Raw genomic sequence first — 19310 nt, 5'->3', positions numbered from 1 at the left:
CAAATTATAGCATGTTAATGGTATTTCATTCCTTTTTCATACCTATTCATTGATCCATTAGTGAACATTTATGTTTTTCCTATTTGTGGGCAATTATGAATAAATCGTGCTACCATGAATATTTGTGTTTAAGTTTTAGTGTGGTTGTATGTTTTTATTTCTCTTGGGTATACATCTTAGAGTGGGATTTCTGGGTCTTAGGAGAACTGTATTTTAAGCCTTTCGATGAAGTTCCAAATTGCTTTCCAAAGCCACTATACCAGTTTCTTGGAGGGGGATAACAAATACAGTGGCAGCTTTTTACAGAATCTTTGTTCTCTCTCCTCTGCAGTTTTCCGGTGAGAATGCGGAACGCTTAAAGAAGATATATGGCAAGTTTTGTGGCCAGCACAACCAGTCTGTGAACTATTTCAAAGACCTTTGCACAAAGGATAAGCGCTTCCAGGCTTTTGTAAAGGTACTGATATGAGACCCTGTTGCTGTGGGCATTAGCTAGGGCCTCCCCTTCCATGCAGTTCCTTATGGTGTCTTCTCCCTTGCAGAAGAAGATGGGCAGTTCGTTGGTGAGGAGGCTTGGAATCCCAGAGTGCATCTTACTTGTAACCCAAAGAATCACCAAATATCCAGTTTTATTCCAAAGAATAATACAGTGCACCAAAGGTGGGTCCCCTTCTAAGCTCCATCTTGTCTGCCAGCACGGGCTGTTTCATCTTCTAGTAAGTCTAGAAGAGATAGTGTGTTTATATTGAAAACTGTTTTTTTTTCCTTCCTTTGGTTTTTATTGCTCGGTGGGTGTTGTTTTTGTTGTTGTTGTTTTTAAACAGAGTCTCACTGTATAGCTCAGTTGGCCTCAAACATGTGATGTTCTATCTCAGCCTGCTGAGTGCTGGGATTATAGGTCTGAGCTACCTGCCCAGCTGAAAATGATCTCCTTGTGTATAAACAGCTTGTTGCTCTTTGTTCTACTTGTTATTCTTCTGTCCTAAAGACAGCTTCTTTTATTTTAGAATAGAGCAACAAGTTACATCTGATCTATAGCATTGAAAACTGCTAACTGCCTTTAAGATTAAAACTTAGGACAGCAGAGATAGAGGTGATATGTGCATCTGGTGTATTGGCTTCACTCTGACAACATAACCACAAAGAGAAAATGGTTCCTATGGACAGGAAGGCAGGGTTCCCTCCCCTTCGCCTCTTGTTGGAAGAGAGCCATTAAAAGCAGCATTGTTCTTTTTCCTGAAGACAATGAAGTTGAACGGGAAGACCTAGCTCAGTCCTTGAGCCTGGTGAAGGATGTAATTGGAGCTGTTGACAGCAAAGTAGCAAGTTATGAGAAGAAGGTACGTCTCAGTGAGATTTATACGAAGACAGATAGCAAGTCGATCATGAGGATGAAGAGTGGGCAGATGTTTGCGAAGGAGGACTTGAAACGGAAGAAGCTGGTACGCGACGGGAGTGTGTTTTTGAAGAGTGTCACAGGAAGGCTGAAAGGTAAGCTGGCTTACTTCTGTCTGCTTCAGGACTCCTGGGGAAGCAGACCCCGGGTGCCCATGTGGGTTTGTTGGAAGATCACCACCAGGTTTCTTCCCTGAGAGCCACGTGCAGACATCACACAGGAGCTAGAGCCATTTAGTTATTTGTAATCTTAGATAAAAAAAAACAGTGGCTTAAGATAGCTTACAGAATCATAGGAGGAAAACAAATGATGCAGTGAGGAGATTGGAAAATACACAAACTCCCAGAGGAAGGGGCTAGGTGAGGGCTTCATGGCTCCTGAAGCCTTGGACAAAGGTCACCAGCCTGCTTCAACTAGACCTTGTTACATTTTGTATTTGCATCCTTTATCTTTCCCCAAAGCCAGAGATCATAAATATTACTCTCTGCTTAATAATTTTCACTTTCCACATGATCAGCTACAATAAGTTAAAGAGTTTTTTTATTCATCTGTATTTTTTTTTTTTTTTTTTTGGCCAGTCCTGGGCCTTGGACTCAGGGCCTGAGCACTGTCCCTGGCTTCTTCCCGCTCAAGGCTAGCACTCTGCCACTTGAGCCACAGCGCCGCTTCTGACCGTTTTCTGTATATGTGGTGCTGGGGAATCGAACCTAGGGCCTCGTTTATCCGAGGCAGGCACTCTTGCCACTAGGCTATATCCCCAGCCCTCATCTGTATTTTTGATTTCTAAAAAATGAATAAAAACAGTTGTTTTCATCAAACCAACGCACTATATGTGAGCTATGACTTATCAGCTTTTCCTATATCTGCCCTTTCTCCTTGGCCTCGGAGCTGAGGGCATGGAGCAGGCCAAGCCATGCTGTGGGCTCCACTGCCTGTTGAAATGGGAGGAACCCATGCTCTTCCCATCTGAGGTGTGATGCTATAGCTGACCACAGTAGCACCCAGGGAGCTGTAGCCCAAGTGCACTGTGCCTGGGATAGTGCAGGAGTCCCAGGCAAACAGCTGGTGTCATGAAGGAGGGGGCATTTGCCCTCCAGTGTGAGGAGCCCTGGGGTGGAGAAGAAGGGGTGTTGAATGGCAGTGGAGGAAGGTACTGTTGTTTCTGGTGATGAGGAAGAATGAGTATGAAGAAGAAGGGTAGAATAATTTCAGAAGACCCATTGCTGCAACCAGTGGCTCTGTACTTCATTATTCTGTGGTGAGCTGGAAATAAGGTATCTACCTGCTTCTCAGCCTTGATTTTTGTAATGTTTTGAGAGCCCCAGCTCAGAACTCCATTCACACTGCTGCTTGCAGCCCATCTTCTATGCGGGTTGACTTACAGAATCCTCCACCTTTTCTTATGAGGACCTGACTCCCCAGGGCTGCTGCCTGGACCCTGCACTTTTTTCTTTCCATTGCCAGTGTGATTTATTCTATCCTCAAATAAAACTAATAGATCCAAGCTGGTAGAATCAAGTTGCGGTTAAGCCAGTGGCAGAATGATAGGTTCTTTAGCCTGAAATAGCCGCAGTAGAGCCAGGAGTTGGTATTTACTCATGTTCATCCCCAAGTGAATGTATGCCAACGAAAGCCAGTGCCCTGTGGAGCGTGCTTGGAGAGGGGCGAGTGGGGTGGAACATGCTTGGAAAGGAGTGAGTGGGATTGTTTTCCTCAGGTTCACTGACACTGATCATGTCAACTTCAAGATCTGATAAAGCTGAGTCAGGGAAGGGTAGGCAGCTGAATTACCTAAAAGTGAGCTTTACAAAATAACAAAAACTTGGGAAAACTACTGTATTCTAAGCCTGAAAAGTAGACTTCCCTAGGACTCAGCCACCCTGGGTCCTGTTTTCTCCATGGCTATGAAATGATAGGACACAGGAAAGGACACAGGAGTTCTAGGGGCAGAGGACAAGACAAGGCCAGGAGAGACTACCTGAGTTAGTCGCTTATTTCCCAAAGAACTATAGACCCCATTTTCCAGGAGGAAGACATACACAGGGCCAGCTTACTGACTGCCAGCAGATGTCCCCAAGTAATAAGAAATGTCACTTTGTAATCCTAGAGGATTAGGCAGGGCAGGGATGGTTGGGGTTCCTTGTTATTTTGTAATTCCTGGCTCAAACTAGAGATGTCAGTTTGGTTGTTTTAGGTTTGGGTGGGTGAAGCCCTGGGATGCCTGAATATTCGCAGGCATCATTGAGTATGTCCTCATGCCTTGGTGGTTGGTTGTTTTGGTTTGGGGTGGGTTCTTTTTTCCATTTTTGCTTAGGTTTTTTTGGTGGTTTGTTTTGTTTTGCAGGCTTTGTACTTGCTTAGGCAGTCTGCTCTACCTCTTAAGTCATGTTCTCCCCTCCACCCTTTTTACTTTTCATTCTTGTTCAAGTATTGTCTCATGTTTTGCCTGGGCTGGCCTATAGACAGTGATCTTCCTATTTACTTCCTATGCAGTTGGGGTGACCAGTATGTGCCACTGTACCCAGCTTTGTTTTTATTGGTTGAGTTAGGGACCCATAAACTTTTTTGCCAAGGCTGACCTCGAGCCAAGTTCTTACCAATCCCTCTGCTTTCCAAGTAGCTAGGATTATAGATGTGAGCCACTGCACCCTGCTGGTTTTGCTTTAATGGAGGGGAAGACAAAGGTGATACCATGGGATAAGCAAGGCTTTATGATGAACCTCATTTTAAAATGCCCCCCAAAAGCAAGTGAGCAGAATTATAAAACCATGTTGCCTTGGCAGGGAGAAAGGTGTGTTCTCAAAAGTATAGTTTGCCCTTGGAGGTCTGCTGCTAAACCAAAGTTTTTCAATAAAAGCCTTCTGACTGTGATTAGCCATTCAGTAGTTACTGGGCTCATCTTATTCCTCATTTCTATTTTCCAGAGGTGCAAGCAGTTCTGCTCTCTGACATTTTGGTTTTCCTTCAAGAAAAAGACCAGAAATACATCTTTGCATCATTGGTAAGCTAAATTTCATTCTTCTGCATGGCATTAATAGTATCCAAAACAGCTAAGTTAAGTGTATGGAATGTAAACACTCTATGATGGCCTCACCTACCCTCTGAAAATTGACTCAGGAAAAATTCCTCTTGAGTAATTTCTCACATGCTTTTGGGAGTTTCCATTATCTTTCCCACTGGCAGAATTCTTTATCTGTTCTCTCACAGTCCCTTGGAGTGCTCGGAGCACTATTGATGGTTGACTTCTGCATTACTCATATGACTGTTGCCCATGGATGACGTTGCTAACCAGTGTTTCTGTGGGGAACCTGTGCAGATTCATCATGTAGAAAATGTGACTAGAGAATAGGGCCATAAATTGTCATCTCCAGTTTGGAAATCTTTCTGTTAAAAGTTGAGTGCAGTATTGAGATCTTTCTTTTTACTTACCAAAAGTTGCCATTAAAAAAAAAAAAAGGTATTAAACCAGCATGTGGTCTTCGCTAAGGTCAGAGTTGTCTTCAAGGGTTACCCAGTTGTTTACACATTCTAAGCTTGCCCTCATCCTCTTTATGCAGGACCAGAAATCCACGGTGATCTCTTTAAAGAAGCTGATTGTCAGAGAAGTGGCACATGAGGAGAAAGGCCTGTTCTTAATCAGTATGGGGGTGAAAGATCCAGAGATGGTAGAGGTCCATGCCAGCTCTAAAGAGGAGCGGAACAGCTGGATTCAGATCATCCAGGATACAATCAACACCCTGTACGTGAACCACCATGCCTACCCTTCCTGGCCCCGCTAATAACTGTATGATTTCACAACAGATTGGGCAGTGACTAGAGTCATTAACATCTCAGGAATTTTTGTCTTGTCTTGTTTTGGTTGTATTAGGAACAGAGATGAAGATGAAGGAATTCCTAGTGAGAATGAGGAGGAGAAGAAAATGTTGGACACCAAAGCCCGGGAGTTAAAAGGTCAGCTGTCAGAAGCAGCCTGGGGTCCTTGTCTGTGGAATGTCCGTGGTTGCAGAAAATGCTTTTGGTTTCTGGAGGCCCAGGTCGCTCCTCCTTGAACAGCTGACCCTGCTAGCCTTGGCAACAGGGAGATGAGTCCTGGCAGAGAATGGCAGTAAGAATCCAGTACCAGATCCAGGGGGACTGTTGATTGTCCATCTGGTCTTGTCATTGGACTTCTAGGACTATAGTGGTACCTTGTCACAGAGAATTTGCCACATTTCATAGTCACAGCTAAGGTTATAACAGGCACCGAGAGAAAGGACTTTGTGTACATATTTCTCTAGTAGTTAATCTGTTCCAGGCCTCCCATCAGTCCCTGGCTTTGTTGGTTATCTATAGGTTCACAGATGGCTCGTGAAGTGGTCTCGGTTGAAAGGTACTTATTGATCATGCCTGGTCACCGTTTACTGAATGCCTGCTCTTGTGTATCGTCTTGCTAACATCCCTGCAATAGCTCTTTCATCCCATTGTGCAGAGGTGTCTGATGACTCGAAAGGGGAAAACATCCCAGGGCCAAATGTGTGGTTAGGGATCCAGCTACATACCATTCCCTATCTCTGATTTATAGCTCAGAGTGACATCAAACTCTGAATTCTCCAGCCCCAGCCTCCCAAGTGCTGGGATTACAGATGTGTGCGACCACATCTGGCTCTAATCCCTGGTTTACAAATATCAGGGTCTGGTATACTTTTCTCCCTGTGCCAGTGATATATGGAACCTTCCACTGTAGAAATGAGGCCCAACGCCTAGTACATGCGAGCAGCTATGAGTTGAGTAGTCCCTCAAGGTGTACAAGGCAACAGTATCCTATTTCATTGGAGGAAAAATAAAGATGGCCAGGTTTAGACCAGAGCCAGAGTTGTGTCTGGAATGGTGTCCTGCTCGGGGCAGGGATGTCAAGATTCCTAAAAGACAGCCCTTGTCCTAACGAAGGTCATTCATATGAAAAGGATACCTAAATGGGTAGATCACATAGCGATCTAGTGGATCAGAGGCCCATGTGACACAGTTACCTTAGCATGTAAGAATAGAAGAACTTAGTATGCCTGCAGGGTCAGGATCAGTGACAGGAGCTTATGCTGTGAGGTACTACGTCACTAAGTGAGGAGATGATAGAATAGTTTACAAATTTATATGTGTTGAAACTGGTTAAATTACTTATCTGAGTGGGAGAGCCATAGAAGTAAGAAAGACCAGTTGTGAAAATCTCAGGTTCAGTGAGAGGTGAGCTAGACAATCTGTCAAGAGGGGGTAGATGGTGGGACAAAACAAGGAGACAAGATAGCCTGAAGAATAGAAAAGGCAGGTGGGGGAAGACACAAGCCTACCGGAGGAGGTAAGCCTGGAAAAGAAACTGGTTTCGCATCCTGAGAATGAAGCATCTGGTGGAGCTGGCCACTTCACAGTGGAACACAGTAGTCCGGTGTTCAGAAAAAGAAAGTAGATTTGGTTGGCCTGCTGTAAATGATCAGTGTAGAGGAGGTATTTGAGTGAGATCACCAAGAGCAGTGTGTACAAGTGCCCAGAGAGAGTGGCCGAAAGAGAGTGACCTTGCAGTGGGGGACTGAAGTTGTTTTAAAGAGTGATTTTCAGTTTTGGGAAAGATGGGAATTGCAGAAACTGCAGCTTAGAATGTTGGCACTAAGGAAGGGAGGCAAAACCAGGGCCAGACCTGTGTCAGAAAAAAACATTGTCTGCAAAAGACCCAAGGGGTCTTCTAGGTAGAAATCACATTGCCTTCCAGATAAGAAAGTTGTGTATGCCTGCATGTATGTGTACAAGCTTTCCGTGTGAGGCATCCCAGGAATAACCACAAGGTGGTGCTCATGCCCCAGTCATCTGGTAAACCTAAACAGGAGATAAATGTAGGTCCCTTTCTCCGTTCGCCTGCAGAACAACTTCAGCAGAAGGACCAGCAGATCCTCCACTTACTGGAAGAGAAGGAGATGATTTTTCGGGACATGACTGAGTGCAGCACTCCTTTGCCAGAGGATTGTTCCCCAACTCACAGCCCTAGAGCCCTCTTCCGCTCCAACACAGAGGAGGCCCTCAAAGGAGGACCTCTAATGAAAAGTGCAATAAGTGAGGGTAAGGGTGCTTTTCATTCAGTATCCCCCCCCCCCCCCCCCGAGTGATTTATACACTGGTGTTATTCACATGTTTCTACTTTGTTATTGTAATGTAAGGCGCCTATATAGGGAAATGTCCCAAACAGTTACTTCACAGGGAAATTGTAACTACTACCCAGGTCAGAAATTCAAATATAGCCAGACTCCTTGAAAACCCCTCCATGTGCCTTCCTCCAGAAGGAAGCGGCTTCCTGACTCGTAATCACTTTCTTACACACCATTTCTCCCCTTTTGTCCATGCAATTTTCGAGTCAGCTCAGAATGCCATAGAGGACAGAGCTGCTATTGTTTCATTCATACAGCAGTTCTGTCCTCTATTTTCTTCAAATTCACATCTGGATTCAGAGGCGATTCCTTGCTGACATCTCAGGATACTCTCTGAGTCCCTAAATTCTGGCATATCGGCAGCAGATTTTTTACCCCATACTCGAACTTTCTTTTGGTGGATGTAAAAATCCTTGGCTTACATTTTCTTCCCCTAAGTATGTTAACTCTCACAAGTTATCTCGGTTTTGTAATGATCGTAAGGCATTGCTTCCCAAGGCTGGTCATCATTTGATTTTCCCAGATGCATCCTTTTTGCCTAGATGCTCAAAGGGCTTTTGAGTAGTTTTATTAGAATATTCATACTGTTTTATTCAAGTAGTTTTTGTTAAAATAGTCCCTGATTTTGGTTGCTGTGGGTTGTTCTCAGGTTTGTAGTGGTCTGCTATACTGCTAATTTAATTAATTCACTCAAATTTGAGACAGCCCAGGCTTGCCTAGAATTCACTTCTGAGAACTATTATCACATGTCACCAACCCTGGTTTTGTGTTTCTAATGTGACTTAAGTTCCTTTCATGGCTTGTGTCATTATGTTAATGTATTTAAGGTAATTTCTGATAGGTTTTTATTATTTTAGGCAAGCTGTACCCCCTTGTTCTCTATTTTTTTTAACTTAGTATGGGGCTTGACTTCAGAAATTTCCTGTCTTTTGGTTTTTTGCATGAAATTAATTTGCTTTAATTTGAAAGTTCAGATGTTTTTCTCCCTCTGCAGAACTCTTCTACTTGTTTTGTGTGATGCTTGGGTTTTATGTTGGCTTGCTGAGAGTGTTCCTGCCTTGGACTCTGCTTCTGTATTATATGGACCTGCATTTGCCTGTTGTTCCTCCCCTGCTCAGTGTTTTTCTACCTTTAGCCTTTCTTCAACTGTATGAGCTTTGCTCCAGAAAGAGTTCCAGTGGGTCAAGTTTGAAGACTTAGGTGTTCCCACTGCTCAGGCCCCCTTAAATCTACTGGCTGTTCTCTAATTGGCCCATTTTCCTTCCAGGGTATATCTCGTGTCTGCTTTGGCTCTCACTCTAGAAGCCATGCTCTTTCCAGTAAACCACTCTGCCGTCCCTACGTTCTTTCACATGTCCCAGGCTTCATGATGTAACGTTGAAGGTTTCTCTAAATTACCAGTAGAGTCCAACTAAAACATGTGCCATGAGCTGAGACCTTCTGGGCATGGCAGTCCTTGGAACTCTGGCCTGTACTGTACATGTCATGTATTACCATGAATGACATTTCCCCCTCTTTATTGGAAGACAGAAGATGTCAGCTTGTCTTGCCTTCTTTCCTTCTTTCCAGTGGAGATCCTTCAAGGCTTGGTGAGTGGAAGCCTAGGAGGTGCACTCGGGCAGGCCGCCAGCGGCCTTGCCGAGCAGGAAGCCATTGTCGGTCCTATTTCCTTGCCCCGGAGAGCCGAGACCTTTGGAGGATTCGACAGCCACCAGATGAACGCTTCCAAAGGTCAGCAGTCCGACTCAGTGACCCCATGGAACTAAATATGGCCGGTGGTCTCATCCCCCGTTCAGTCAGTAAGGACTTGGTTGAGCAACATTCATCTTGAGTAATAATAATTTTCCTGATTTCAGCTAAGCTATCTATATATGTAACCTCAGGAGCGATCATTTAGGTTGAGTATCCTGAATCTGAAATGCTCCAAAATCCAAAACTTCTTGAGCACTGACATCACACTACAAGTGGAAACTTCCACCTAACATGTAACACGTTTCAGTCAGAACAAAGACATGCTGAAATAACTGTGTATAAAGGTGTATGTGGAAAGTGGATCTCATGTTTGTTCATAGCCCCATTCCCAAAAAAATCTCCGAACACCTGTGGCCCTAACATGCCATAGGGCTGCTTGCCCTACTCGTTTGTCCTTCCAAACTTGATTCTGCAGCACTGAAAACAGAGGTGGCTTGGCTGCCATAACTTGTCTCCATTGTACTCTTCTCTTGGCTAGTTTATCTTACAACTTTAATAAAAATAGAAAACTTTTGTTTAGGAGGTGAGAAGGAAGATGATGATGGCCAAGATCTTATTAGGAGAGCAGAGTCGGACAGTGGTCTGAAAAAGGTAATCCTTCTAAAATGCACTTACCTGTGAACCTTCTTGGCTCTTCCCATCAAATTTATAAACCTTTACGTTGGATCACGTTGACTTGCCACTTTAAATGAAACCCTACCTTATTTTCAGAGGAAAGCACGTTACTAAACCACACAATTGAGGGCTCCTTATTCTTGGCTCTCTAGCTCCCTGGCTTAGAGTACCACATTTATATTCCTAACCTCACCATGGCCCTGGCGGGACCATTTGCATGAAGAGGTTAAATTTAGGAGCCCTGTCCTTTCCTTTCTGTAAGGCTTCAAAGACAGCAGTTCAACCTTGTACCCTCACCAACTTTCAGTGAGAGGCTACTGTGGAATAAAATGGCAAACGACAACTTTGAAATGCACTGAGTATAATTTTTGCATCAGGATCATTTTTTACGCGTGTATTTTTTGTTTTGTAGGGTGGAAATGCTAACCTTGTATTTATGCTAAAGAGAAACAGTGAGGTAAGTGAGGCCTTTAGATTGTCATTAAGAAAGGACTGTATAAAAGAATAGCAATGCTCAGTTTTGTTTTGCTGTTTACAACTCCTGCCTAGAGTTTCTGTGTGCAGTGGAACATGTCTGTTTCCATGGCTGGACCTCCCTCCCTCCCTCCCTCCCTCCCTCCCTCCCTCCCTCCCTCCCTCCCTCCCTCCCTCCCTCCCTCCCTCCCTCCCACTGGAGGCACTACTGTTGGGATTCTGCTAGCTAGATTATGTACCCTATAAGCCTCTGGCTCTCTGTCCATAAGAAGCCTCTTGTTTTTAGTCAGTTTTGTTAACACAATTTTGTCAACACAGGGCTCTGAAGCCCTCTTAGTAGTTTCAGTCTAAACACAACTTTTCCTGTACTGCACATCTGACCCCCAAAGCCACAATTGTGGAGTGTGGAGATTTAACTTGTGTCCGTTTAGGACACAAGCTGAGCTTGCTTTTTGGAGTATTGCCTTTCATGCAGTATTGTCTAAGCTATGAGAGAAAGCAGGGTATTGGCATCCTCCATGTTAGAGATCAGATCCTGGTACAGACCTATCCACTGCACTTTCCAGAGCTGAGCTCTGCCAGCTGCTGGTTACAGGCACTGCTGTTGTTGTGCCCTTCCTGGTGACTTCTGACAGCCTCTGGTCACTGGCATCACCAAGGTGTGTGTGTACCCAGCCTCAAGTCAGGTATAGGGAAGGAGAGTTGCTTTATAGGGCATGCTTCTCAGAGATGCTTTTGTCACCCTACTGTTGCATTTAGCATATAATGCCTATCTCCTGTGGACCTTTGTTTTGAAGTTTTAAGGGGAACTTCTCCTATCACCCCCCAAATGCAGAGAAGGGTCATGTTCTGTATTCGTTTGCACAGGAGCCTAAGTGCAGCCATGCCATGCAGGACTCTGTGTGCTTGTCCTGAAGCAGGCCCGCGGCTTCTCTTTGGGTGTGCCCCGTGCAAGTTAGCTGTTGGCTGCTTTTTTCCACTTGTCAGTTTCTTCCCTCTGTGCAGTGAGAAAGTTGGGATAGGAAGTAGTGCATGGCGGGCACTGTTGCCCTTGTTTTTGAGGGCTTCATGCATTCACAAATAGGATGCACAGACTGGCAACTACTCTTTTAGGGATAAGAAAATTTGAAAGACGGAAAAGGGGAAAATCAATAAGAAATTGTTTCATTTTTTTGTCTTGTTTTCTCCCAGCTGCTTGCAGTTGTTCATTTCTCTTTGGTGCTTCCACTTAGAGAAGATGGCATCAGAATAGTGGCTCCTTGCTGTATTTTGGATGTTGGGTGGTGGGTAGCTCCAGTGCTTGTGTGTCCCTGACATGCTGTTCTGTTCTGTTCTTGTTTTGCAGCAGGTTGTCCAAAGCATCGTCCATCTCCACGAGCTCCTGAGCACTCTGCAGGTACGGGGCTCCTCTGTCTGTGCCCCTGGTGTGGGAGAGCAGAGGGATGGTTGTTAACATGGATCTCAGAGGTGTACAGGTTGCCTGAGGGTGCGTGGGTGGTGGGGCTCACAGATGAGAACAGCTAGCACCCCATCCACCATGACTACTGAAGGACCCTGAGGATAACATAACATCGGTGCTCACTGCCTGTGGGAGACCACCTCAGTCTAGAAAGTCTCTCATCGCCTCACACCATCGCCACTGTTCTGAGACTGTTCCCTGGGAGTACTAGTTCTGCCCCATCCTTCTGTCCTTTGCCCTTCAGCTGCCTTGTTGCTCCCTCTCCCACTGCCCAGGTGCCATAGTCACTGCAGGAAGTGTGCCACCAGTCTGATAGGAAATGGGGTTCCCATGTGATGACTGCACAGTTACCCTGGCAGCATTCTGTGACCAGAACAGACTCCCAGAACACGATGGGAGGGTCTCTTTGTCACAATGCTCCTAGCCTGGGTCAGGAGGGTCCCCACGGCTGGCAGTGCCCTGGGCCAGGCCTGCATGGCTGTCCTATGTGCCCCCAGGGTGTGGTGCTCCAGCAAGACAGCTACATCGAGGACCAGAAGCTGGTGCTGAGCGAGCGGGCACTCACGAGGAGCTTGTCACGGCCCAGCTCGCTCATTGAGCAGGAGAAGCAGCGCAGCCTGGAGAAGCAGCGCCAGGACCTGGCCAACCTGCAGCGGCAGCAGGCGCAGCACCTGGAGGAGAAGCGCAGGCGCGAGCGCGAGTGGGAGGCCCGGGAGCGTGAGCTGCGGGAGCGCGAAGCGCAGCTGACTGAGCGCGAGGAGAAGGTGCAGCTGGGGCAGCAGGACCTGGAGAGGGACCGGGAGGAGCTCCGGCAGAAGAAGGGCACCTACCAGAGCGACCTGGAGAGGCTGCGTGCTGCCCAGAGGCAGCTGGAACGGGACCAGGAGAAGCTGCGGTGGCGGGAGGCAGAGCTGCTCAGCCAGAGGCAGCTGGAGCGGGACCTCTGTCAGGTACGGCGGGGCAGTGGGACACGGGCTGCAGCTGGCCCACACCCGGCCCACAGGAGGGAGAGCTTCCCAGTACGGTGGGGAGGAGTCAGGTCTCAGGGCTCCTCTTGCATCCCTGGGAGGAGAAGGCAGACAGTAGACCCTAGGTGCCAGTGGGCCAGGGAGGCCAGAGCAGTGGGGTGTCGAAGCAAGCGGCAGGCAGCCACCCAGGATTTCAGGAGTGAGCGCTCTGTCCTGTGCCATGTGGGAAATTGGACAAGCTCTCGCTTCCAGGGAGCTATAGCTTGATGGATATACTCCAAGGATAAAGCAGTCCACAGAGTGACAGCAGGGATCACTCACAGAGCTAGGAGCCCCCCAACACACACGGCATTCTTGTTTGGAATAATGCCTGACTTGTTTTGCTGCTGGTGACAAAACCTTTCTCTGCATCTGCTCCCATGCGGGAGGCTGTTGTTCAGCATGCACACTGGGCCTACTCCAGACAGTCCGTGGCTACTCTGGAGCACAGGGGCACTCCTGGCAGATGGAGGGCCTGGCTGTGCACAGAGCTCCCTGCCTCTTAAAACCCCTGTCATACTGCCGTGTGTGTCATGTGAGGTGGCCACGTTCACTTTCTGTGGAGGATTTGGAGTAGCTGTGGGAGCAGTGAAAGGCTCGTGCTTCTGATGACAAGGACAGAGCCACCACTCCCACACCAGTGAGTCACCAGAGGGTCCCCACTGAGAATGTGGGTGAATGGATCTCTTCACCTTCCCGATCTCCCTGCTCGGCCAAGACGGGCTGCCCTCATTCTTTCCTAGGCTTCCTCCTCAGAATCCCTGCTTGGTCCCTTCATGCCCGTCACCAAGTATCCGTGGCACAGAAGTGATGTGTTCACGTGTGCCTGGGTCGTACTTGGGAGAGGGAAGTAAGGAAAACCGAGTTTTAGCAGATCACAGCGCATTCTAGACACCCAGCCCCACACAGGTCGAATGCTGATGCTCCCATGGGTGGCGGCAGCGCAGGCAGCCCATCTAATGCGCCTTCTCTTGACCTCGTGCAGGTGTCCCATCCACACAGCAAGCTGATGCGCATCCCGTCCTTCTTCCCCAATCCTGAGGATCGCCCCCTGTCGCCTGCCCCTTCCATCACCAAATCAGGATCCTTGGACTCAGACCTCTCAGTCTCCCCAAAAAGGAACAGTCTCTCTCGGACACACAAAGATAAGGGGTCTTTTCACATACTGAGTTCCCCCAGCCAGCCAAACAAGGGCCCTGAAGGGCAGGCTCAGGCCCCCTCGAGCGCCACCACCCGCCTGTTTGGATTAACTAAGCCAAAAGAAAAGAAGGAGAAAAAGAAGAAGAGCAAAGGAAGCCGCTCCCAGCCTGGTGGTGAGTGCCCCACCCGTGGTGGCCATGGCGGCCATGCCTTCTGAAGGACAGGGCAGTGGCGCAGGGTGAAAGGGCACAGTTCAGCCGTGCAAAAGCCAAGCTGGCATCTCTCTCACCCAGCCCACTTATGAGTGCCCTCGGTGTGGCGCACACGTGCCCAGTGGAGTACAGGTGCCCCTTGCGAGGTGTTCTTCCACTCCTCGGTGCCCTCACACCCCCTCATGTGCCACGTTTCCCCGAATCCTCCTGTGCCTTGTTAGGACCAGCCTGTCCCTCTCTGTGGGAGGCCTGCACTAATGCCAATCCTGAGGAGTATCATGAGGACCTGTTTACTAACGGCCCGCCAACCCCGCCCAGCCATACTGGCCTAGGAAGGAGAGGCAAGGCGTTTGCACATGTCTTCATCTCAGTTTCGCTCTTCCAGATGGTCCCGCATCGGAAGTGTCAGCGGAGGGAGAGGAGATCTTCTGCTGACCCAACTCCTGTGCCCCAACTGTGCCACTTGGCTCCGCCTGCCGCCCTTTCGCACAAGTCTCTTACACTGGACGTCCATGGCTCCACGTCCAGTCCTCTGGGCAAGGCGCATTGTCTGCATGTCAGGGTGGAAGGGCGCAGATGCCATCCGGCCATGGCCTGTGAGTAGCCAGGACTCAGCGGGGCTGGTCCTGCTCAGGATGGCGTTCTGGAACTGCGCCCCAGAAGTACATGTGGCGGGTTAGGATGCCACTGGGTGAAAGAGAGTTTCCCAATGGTGCGGAAACTCTGCCCGCCTTGTATTTGTTTTGGGGAACACAACCAAAGTCAAAGAGCAGATGCTGCAGATTGCGTCTGTGTACAGTGACAGATCTGTACACATGTGGACTGGTGGGTCTCAGCCATGAGAGTGGCTTGTGCTCGGCTTGGTGGCTGTGGATATTCTGACCTTCACTCTGTGGTCCTCTGAGACTGGGTCCACTTGGCACACATCTCCCTCTTCTGTAACTACTTCTCATTTCATTTCAGAGGTGACAACAGACATTTGTGAAATCAGTGAGAGGTTTGAGGTATTAGAAAGCACATGATCTGTCCCTCCTAGTCTATGTCCTGGCTTACCTTAGAACATCAGGTTCAGAAAAAACCCATAGATGTCTGCATACTTGTTGTTCCAGACACAAAGTAGAGGCCTCCCCACCACAGTGCAGTGTGTCACCATTGGTTGTCACAGGCCTGAGAGAGGTCTCCTAATGGCTTCCCTGGGCAGCTGCCCCCGCCTGGGCCTCATTGCCTTGGGGCCTCCCGCCCAGCACCAGCTTATACTCAGGCCCCTGCCGGGTGGTGCCCACCCCTGCCCCAGGACGGTAGGTGCAGGTGTTTCCACCAGCACAGACCGGAGCTGGCCTGAGCCAGGGTTGGGAGGCCATCCTTGTGTGTCAGAAGGAAGGTCATGGTCTGACTTGGTTTCCTCCGTCTTTTAAACCTGAAGTTCTGTTGAGTATTAATTCTGCTCACGCTGGGAGTGTTGCTGTGGTTCTTCTGTTCTTTCCTGTGTGTTGGATCTGTGTCTGCTGCTCTGGCAATGTGTCTCCTGTCACGCTGTCCTCCCTGCTCAGCTCTCGCGTGGCGTCCTCCCAGGGTCTGTCCTCCGAGGCCTGGGACGTGGCAAAAGCGAATCTTACCTTGGTGCTTGATGTTGAACTGCAAGCTGGCCTTGCAGATGGAGATATTTATCTTTCAGTTTATTTGAAAGAGTCTGGTTTAAGATTTTTAGCCTAAATCTGTTTTATTTATTTTGTGTATGTGTTTTATGTTTCATTTATTTTTAAGCTTAACCAGTTCTAGCCCTCCAGGGCAGAGAGTGACGTAGCGGCAGGCTTTCTCCCTGGAAAGCTGGCGTCTGCATGTGCTGACAGCCCAGGAGAAAGTGGGGCTTCATCTCCCTTGTCCCACACCTCTGTGATCACAGAGATGTCTTCCTCCTTTGGGAATTTAGAAATTGGCCACCTCTGAGCTACCCTTGCCTGCTTTTGTTAAAGAAACTTTGCACTCTTCAGAAATAGGCTTTTAAGACCAAAACCAACCCATGTTTCTGTTGGAGCCGTGCATACCTCCGAGGGCCTTTAATGGCGGGGGTCGGCCGCTGCCTTCAGCCCTGCACTTGACCCTGTCCCCTTCCTCAGGTCCAGCATAGATGGGGCTCGACTGGCTGTCCCTGTCGCCGCCTCCCTGTCCTCCCTGTGCTTCCCATGATGTGGCACCAGCAGTCGCCCCTTCCTCTGCCCCCCTCTGCCCAGCCTCAGCTCCCGCTCACTGCAGCGAGCTCTGAGGTGGAGCGGAACCGTCACTCCCCCCACACCCTGGCAATTTGCAGCAGCTTGGCCAGCTCTGCCTGGGTTCAGACAAAGGCAACCCAGAGCCCAGGACAGCTTCCTTTGAGAGAACTGCTTTGCTGTGCCCGTCGCTCTCCCTGCTCCTCGCCCCAAATCACTTAGAGGGGCCTGAGGATGCGGCTGCTTGTGCTTCAGCTCGTGACCTTGGGAAGAGCTCCGAGCCACCTTGCCCCATCACGCTAAAGAAATCAAATTGCTCTTAAACTTGAGGGGTGGGGGTGGAGGGAGACAGAAGGCCATCCAGAGTCCCCTGACTTGCAGCAGCTACTGGGTGGCAGGGAGGCTGACAGTATATCCTCGCAAATGATAATCATCTTGGTCCTGTTGCCCTGTTGGTGATGCAGGAGCACTTTAAACACACAGCAGTTGGCTTCATTTTGGAGACAATCAAACTAACACTTTTCTTAGAAAACAGAGCAAAAACATGCAAGTTGCCATATTCTGCCCTTGCCAACATTTCCTCTACCCCCACGAGCCATCTGAGGGGAAGATACCCTTACTAAGGTTTTTTTTTTTTTTAAAGGTACGAACCAGCCTTCTTTCCTCTTCCATGTCTCAGGGTTACACCACTAAAAGCTGCCTCTGTTCATCATCCCAAGGCCTCAGTACTAGCATAAGCCCAGGTTCAGTTCAGTTGGGTTGGGTTTGATTGAATCCTCCATTGGGGTTAGTGGGCCAAGGCTTAAGTACATAGACCCCAGCATGAAGATGGAACCACAGCCTGTAGGCCAGTGCTTTATCCACACATTGCTCTCCTTAGAAGTACTTCCGGTGTCATTCTTCTATCTCTAAGGCTCTGTTTCCAACTTGCCAAGGATTCTGCTATTTTCCTTGGAGCCGAAGCATCTGAGGATGATGGGTGGCCAGCCCTGAGTATGTAGAAAAACATTCTCAGTGAGCGGGCATCTGCGACCAGAGTGGCTCTGAGGTGACCCAGACCCCACGTGCCTGGACAGCCTCAGGACGTAAAAGCGACCCTTGGGGCACGCATGCCATCTTTCTAGCATGCGCAAGCCTGCATCCTGGGCTGTCCCCACCAGCCCCACGCCATCTGACTGCCTCAGAGACCAAAGGCAGACCGCCGAGTTCTGCGTTTTTCTTTCTCTGTTGAATAACATTCCTTGTAAGCAGAGCTTTGGAATCTACTGCCTGCTGGCCAGGTGCTGAAATGAGAAGTCCTAATCTGCCTTGAAAGCAGGAGGGAGAAGAAACGGTCTCTCCATTCATTTGTCAAAAGTAGAACAGGATGTTCCCCACCTCACTAAGGCTAAGGGATGGTGGCCCCACCCTGGTCAGGCCCCGTGGCCTTGGCAGTGGGCGGCCTGCCCCTCGGCACAGGCACTCGCCACCGCCACACAGGTGGCTGCTCCCAGAGCACCACCGAAGGAGGCTCCCATGGGCGGTGGTCAGCCTCGCCTCGCCTCGCCCATCCTGTCCTGGTCATCACCCAGTCCCCATCCCCCACCCTTGCCCTGCGAGCCCTCGGGGACGCTGTCTCCACAGTGCGGAGAGCTCTGCTCTCCTGGTTATTTCAAATGCTGTATGAACATTTCCATGCTAAATCTTACTCGAAAAAGATGAGTTTAAGCCCACCCTTGTATATTAGATTGTAATTATGTATAAAGTGAAACAGTTTCAAACTGTAAATCTTTTTTTTTCAGTGTGTTTTCTGGAATTTCGCCACAACATACTGGCTTTATATTTTATTTATCTTCATTCCTAGTTAATGGCTTCAGACTCTTGTAAAGTTCCCCTCTGCCCTTTCAAAAAATAAATTTTTCTTGAAGTCTTCATTCTTGCTGTCAGTTCTTTCTGTCCTGGGTTCTTGGAAAGTGGGGTGCCTGCCCCCGCATCTGACAGAGCTCACCTCCCCAGGGGAACACAACACCTAGAGCATCAGCAGTCCCTCCTGTGACCCACGAAGAAACAAGTGCAGGGTCCTGCCCCACGGGCCTTCCCCTCTCCTGGCTGCTGGCTGCAGCCACCCTCCTGGACATTGGGAACTGCATCCCTGCGGTGATGGATGGGACGAGGGCAAAGCCCTGCAATCCTGCCTCTACTTCTCCTCAAGAGTCCCAGTAAGCCCTGCCAGGCTGCCAAGGGTCTTCCCTTTGTCCACGAACTTGGAAGCCCATACATTTCTGAACAGAGGCCTTTGTAGCCTTGGCAATAGCTGCTGGTCCCCTTTCACCCACTTCCTGCCCCTGGCTGTCAGTGTGGCTGCAGCCGTCCCCTCCCCCACCCTGCCATGGCTGTGGCCCTGGCCCTGGCCCATCCGACCATCAGTCCCAGGAGACATGTTCCCACTGCCTCCCTCTGGCTCTTGGTTCTCAGCCAGTGCTGTTGTCTGGGAAGCAAAGGAGGGTGAGAAGGCTCCATTGTCCCCTGAACACAGACCCCCAGAACCCTAGGTGGTCCTTCAGGAGGTGCCAGGCCTTGCCTGCCCCTGAGGGGGGCTTCTGTGTCCAGCCCACTGCACAAACCCCACTTGTACAAAAGTGGCTATTTCCAGTGGAGGGTCTCCAGCCACCTGTGCCATCTGTGTGAGGCCAGCAAGAGACTGGCTGACTACTGGGGGACAGACAGCTGAGCCTGGAGCGTGCAGGGGGAACTGAGGAAGCCAGCACCGGAGCCAGGGAAGCCTGCCAGGAAGAAGATGGGACCCTGCGTGCTCATGTCATTTTCTGGGAGGCAGCCGCCCTGCAGAGCAGTGAAAGTAAGGCTTCTATCCAGGTCACAACTATTACCTTAGATACGTGGG

At 49.0% G+C, this 19310-nt stretch overlaps 1 protein-coding gene across 5 annotated transcripts in view; it reads left to right on the top strand.

Annotated features, from left to right (window-relative positions):
• Akap13 (A-kinase anchoring protein 13) overlaps positions 1 to 18342 on the top strand; it is a 181892-nt gene extending 163550 nt beyond the window's left edge. For all 5 annotated transcript variants that reach the window (XM_048368854.1, XM_048368855.1, XM_048368856.1 and 2 more), the window contains 14 exons: positions 332 to 457; positions 543 to 660; positions 1243 to 1491; positions 4321 to 4397; positions 4954 to 5135; positions 5265 to 5347; positions 7283 to 7477; positions 9133 to 9294; positions 9836 to 9906; positions 10343 to 10387; positions 11750 to 11800; positions 12361 to 12813; positions 13856 to 14183; positions 14608 to 18342. In XM_048368854.1, the coding sequence (XP_048224811.1) occupies positions 332 to 457; positions 543 to 660; positions 1243 to 1491; positions 4321 to 4397; positions 4954 to 5135; positions 5265 to 5347; positions 7283 to 7477; positions 9133 to 9294; positions 9836 to 9906; positions 10343 to 10387; positions 11750 to 11800; positions 12361 to 12813; positions 13856 to 14183; positions 14608 to 14657 (2190 nt within the window). In that variant the 3' untranslated portion in view covers positions 14658 to 18342. The remainder of the gene's footprint in view (positions 1 to 331; positions 458 to 542; positions 661 to 1242; positions 1492 to 4320; positions 4398 to 4953; positions 5136 to 5264; positions 5348 to 7282; positions 7478 to 9132; positions 9295 to 9835; positions 9907 to 10342; positions 10388 to 11749; positions 11801 to 12360; positions 12814 to 13855; positions 14184 to 14607) is intronic.
• The last annotated feature ends 968 nt before the right edge of the window (positions 18343 to 19310 follow it).

This window comes from Perognathus longimembris, chromosome 20 (assembly GCF_023159225.1).
Source record: "Perognathus longimembris pacificus isolate PPM17 chromosome 20, ASM2315922v1, whole genome shotgun sequence".
NCBI classification, from domain to species: domain Eukaryota; kingdom Metazoa; phylum Chordata; class Mammalia; order Rodentia; family Heteromyidae; genus Perognathus; species Perognathus longimembris.
Note: the sequence above shows the minus strand (reverse complement) of the source record. Positions and strands in the feature narration are given on the sequence as shown.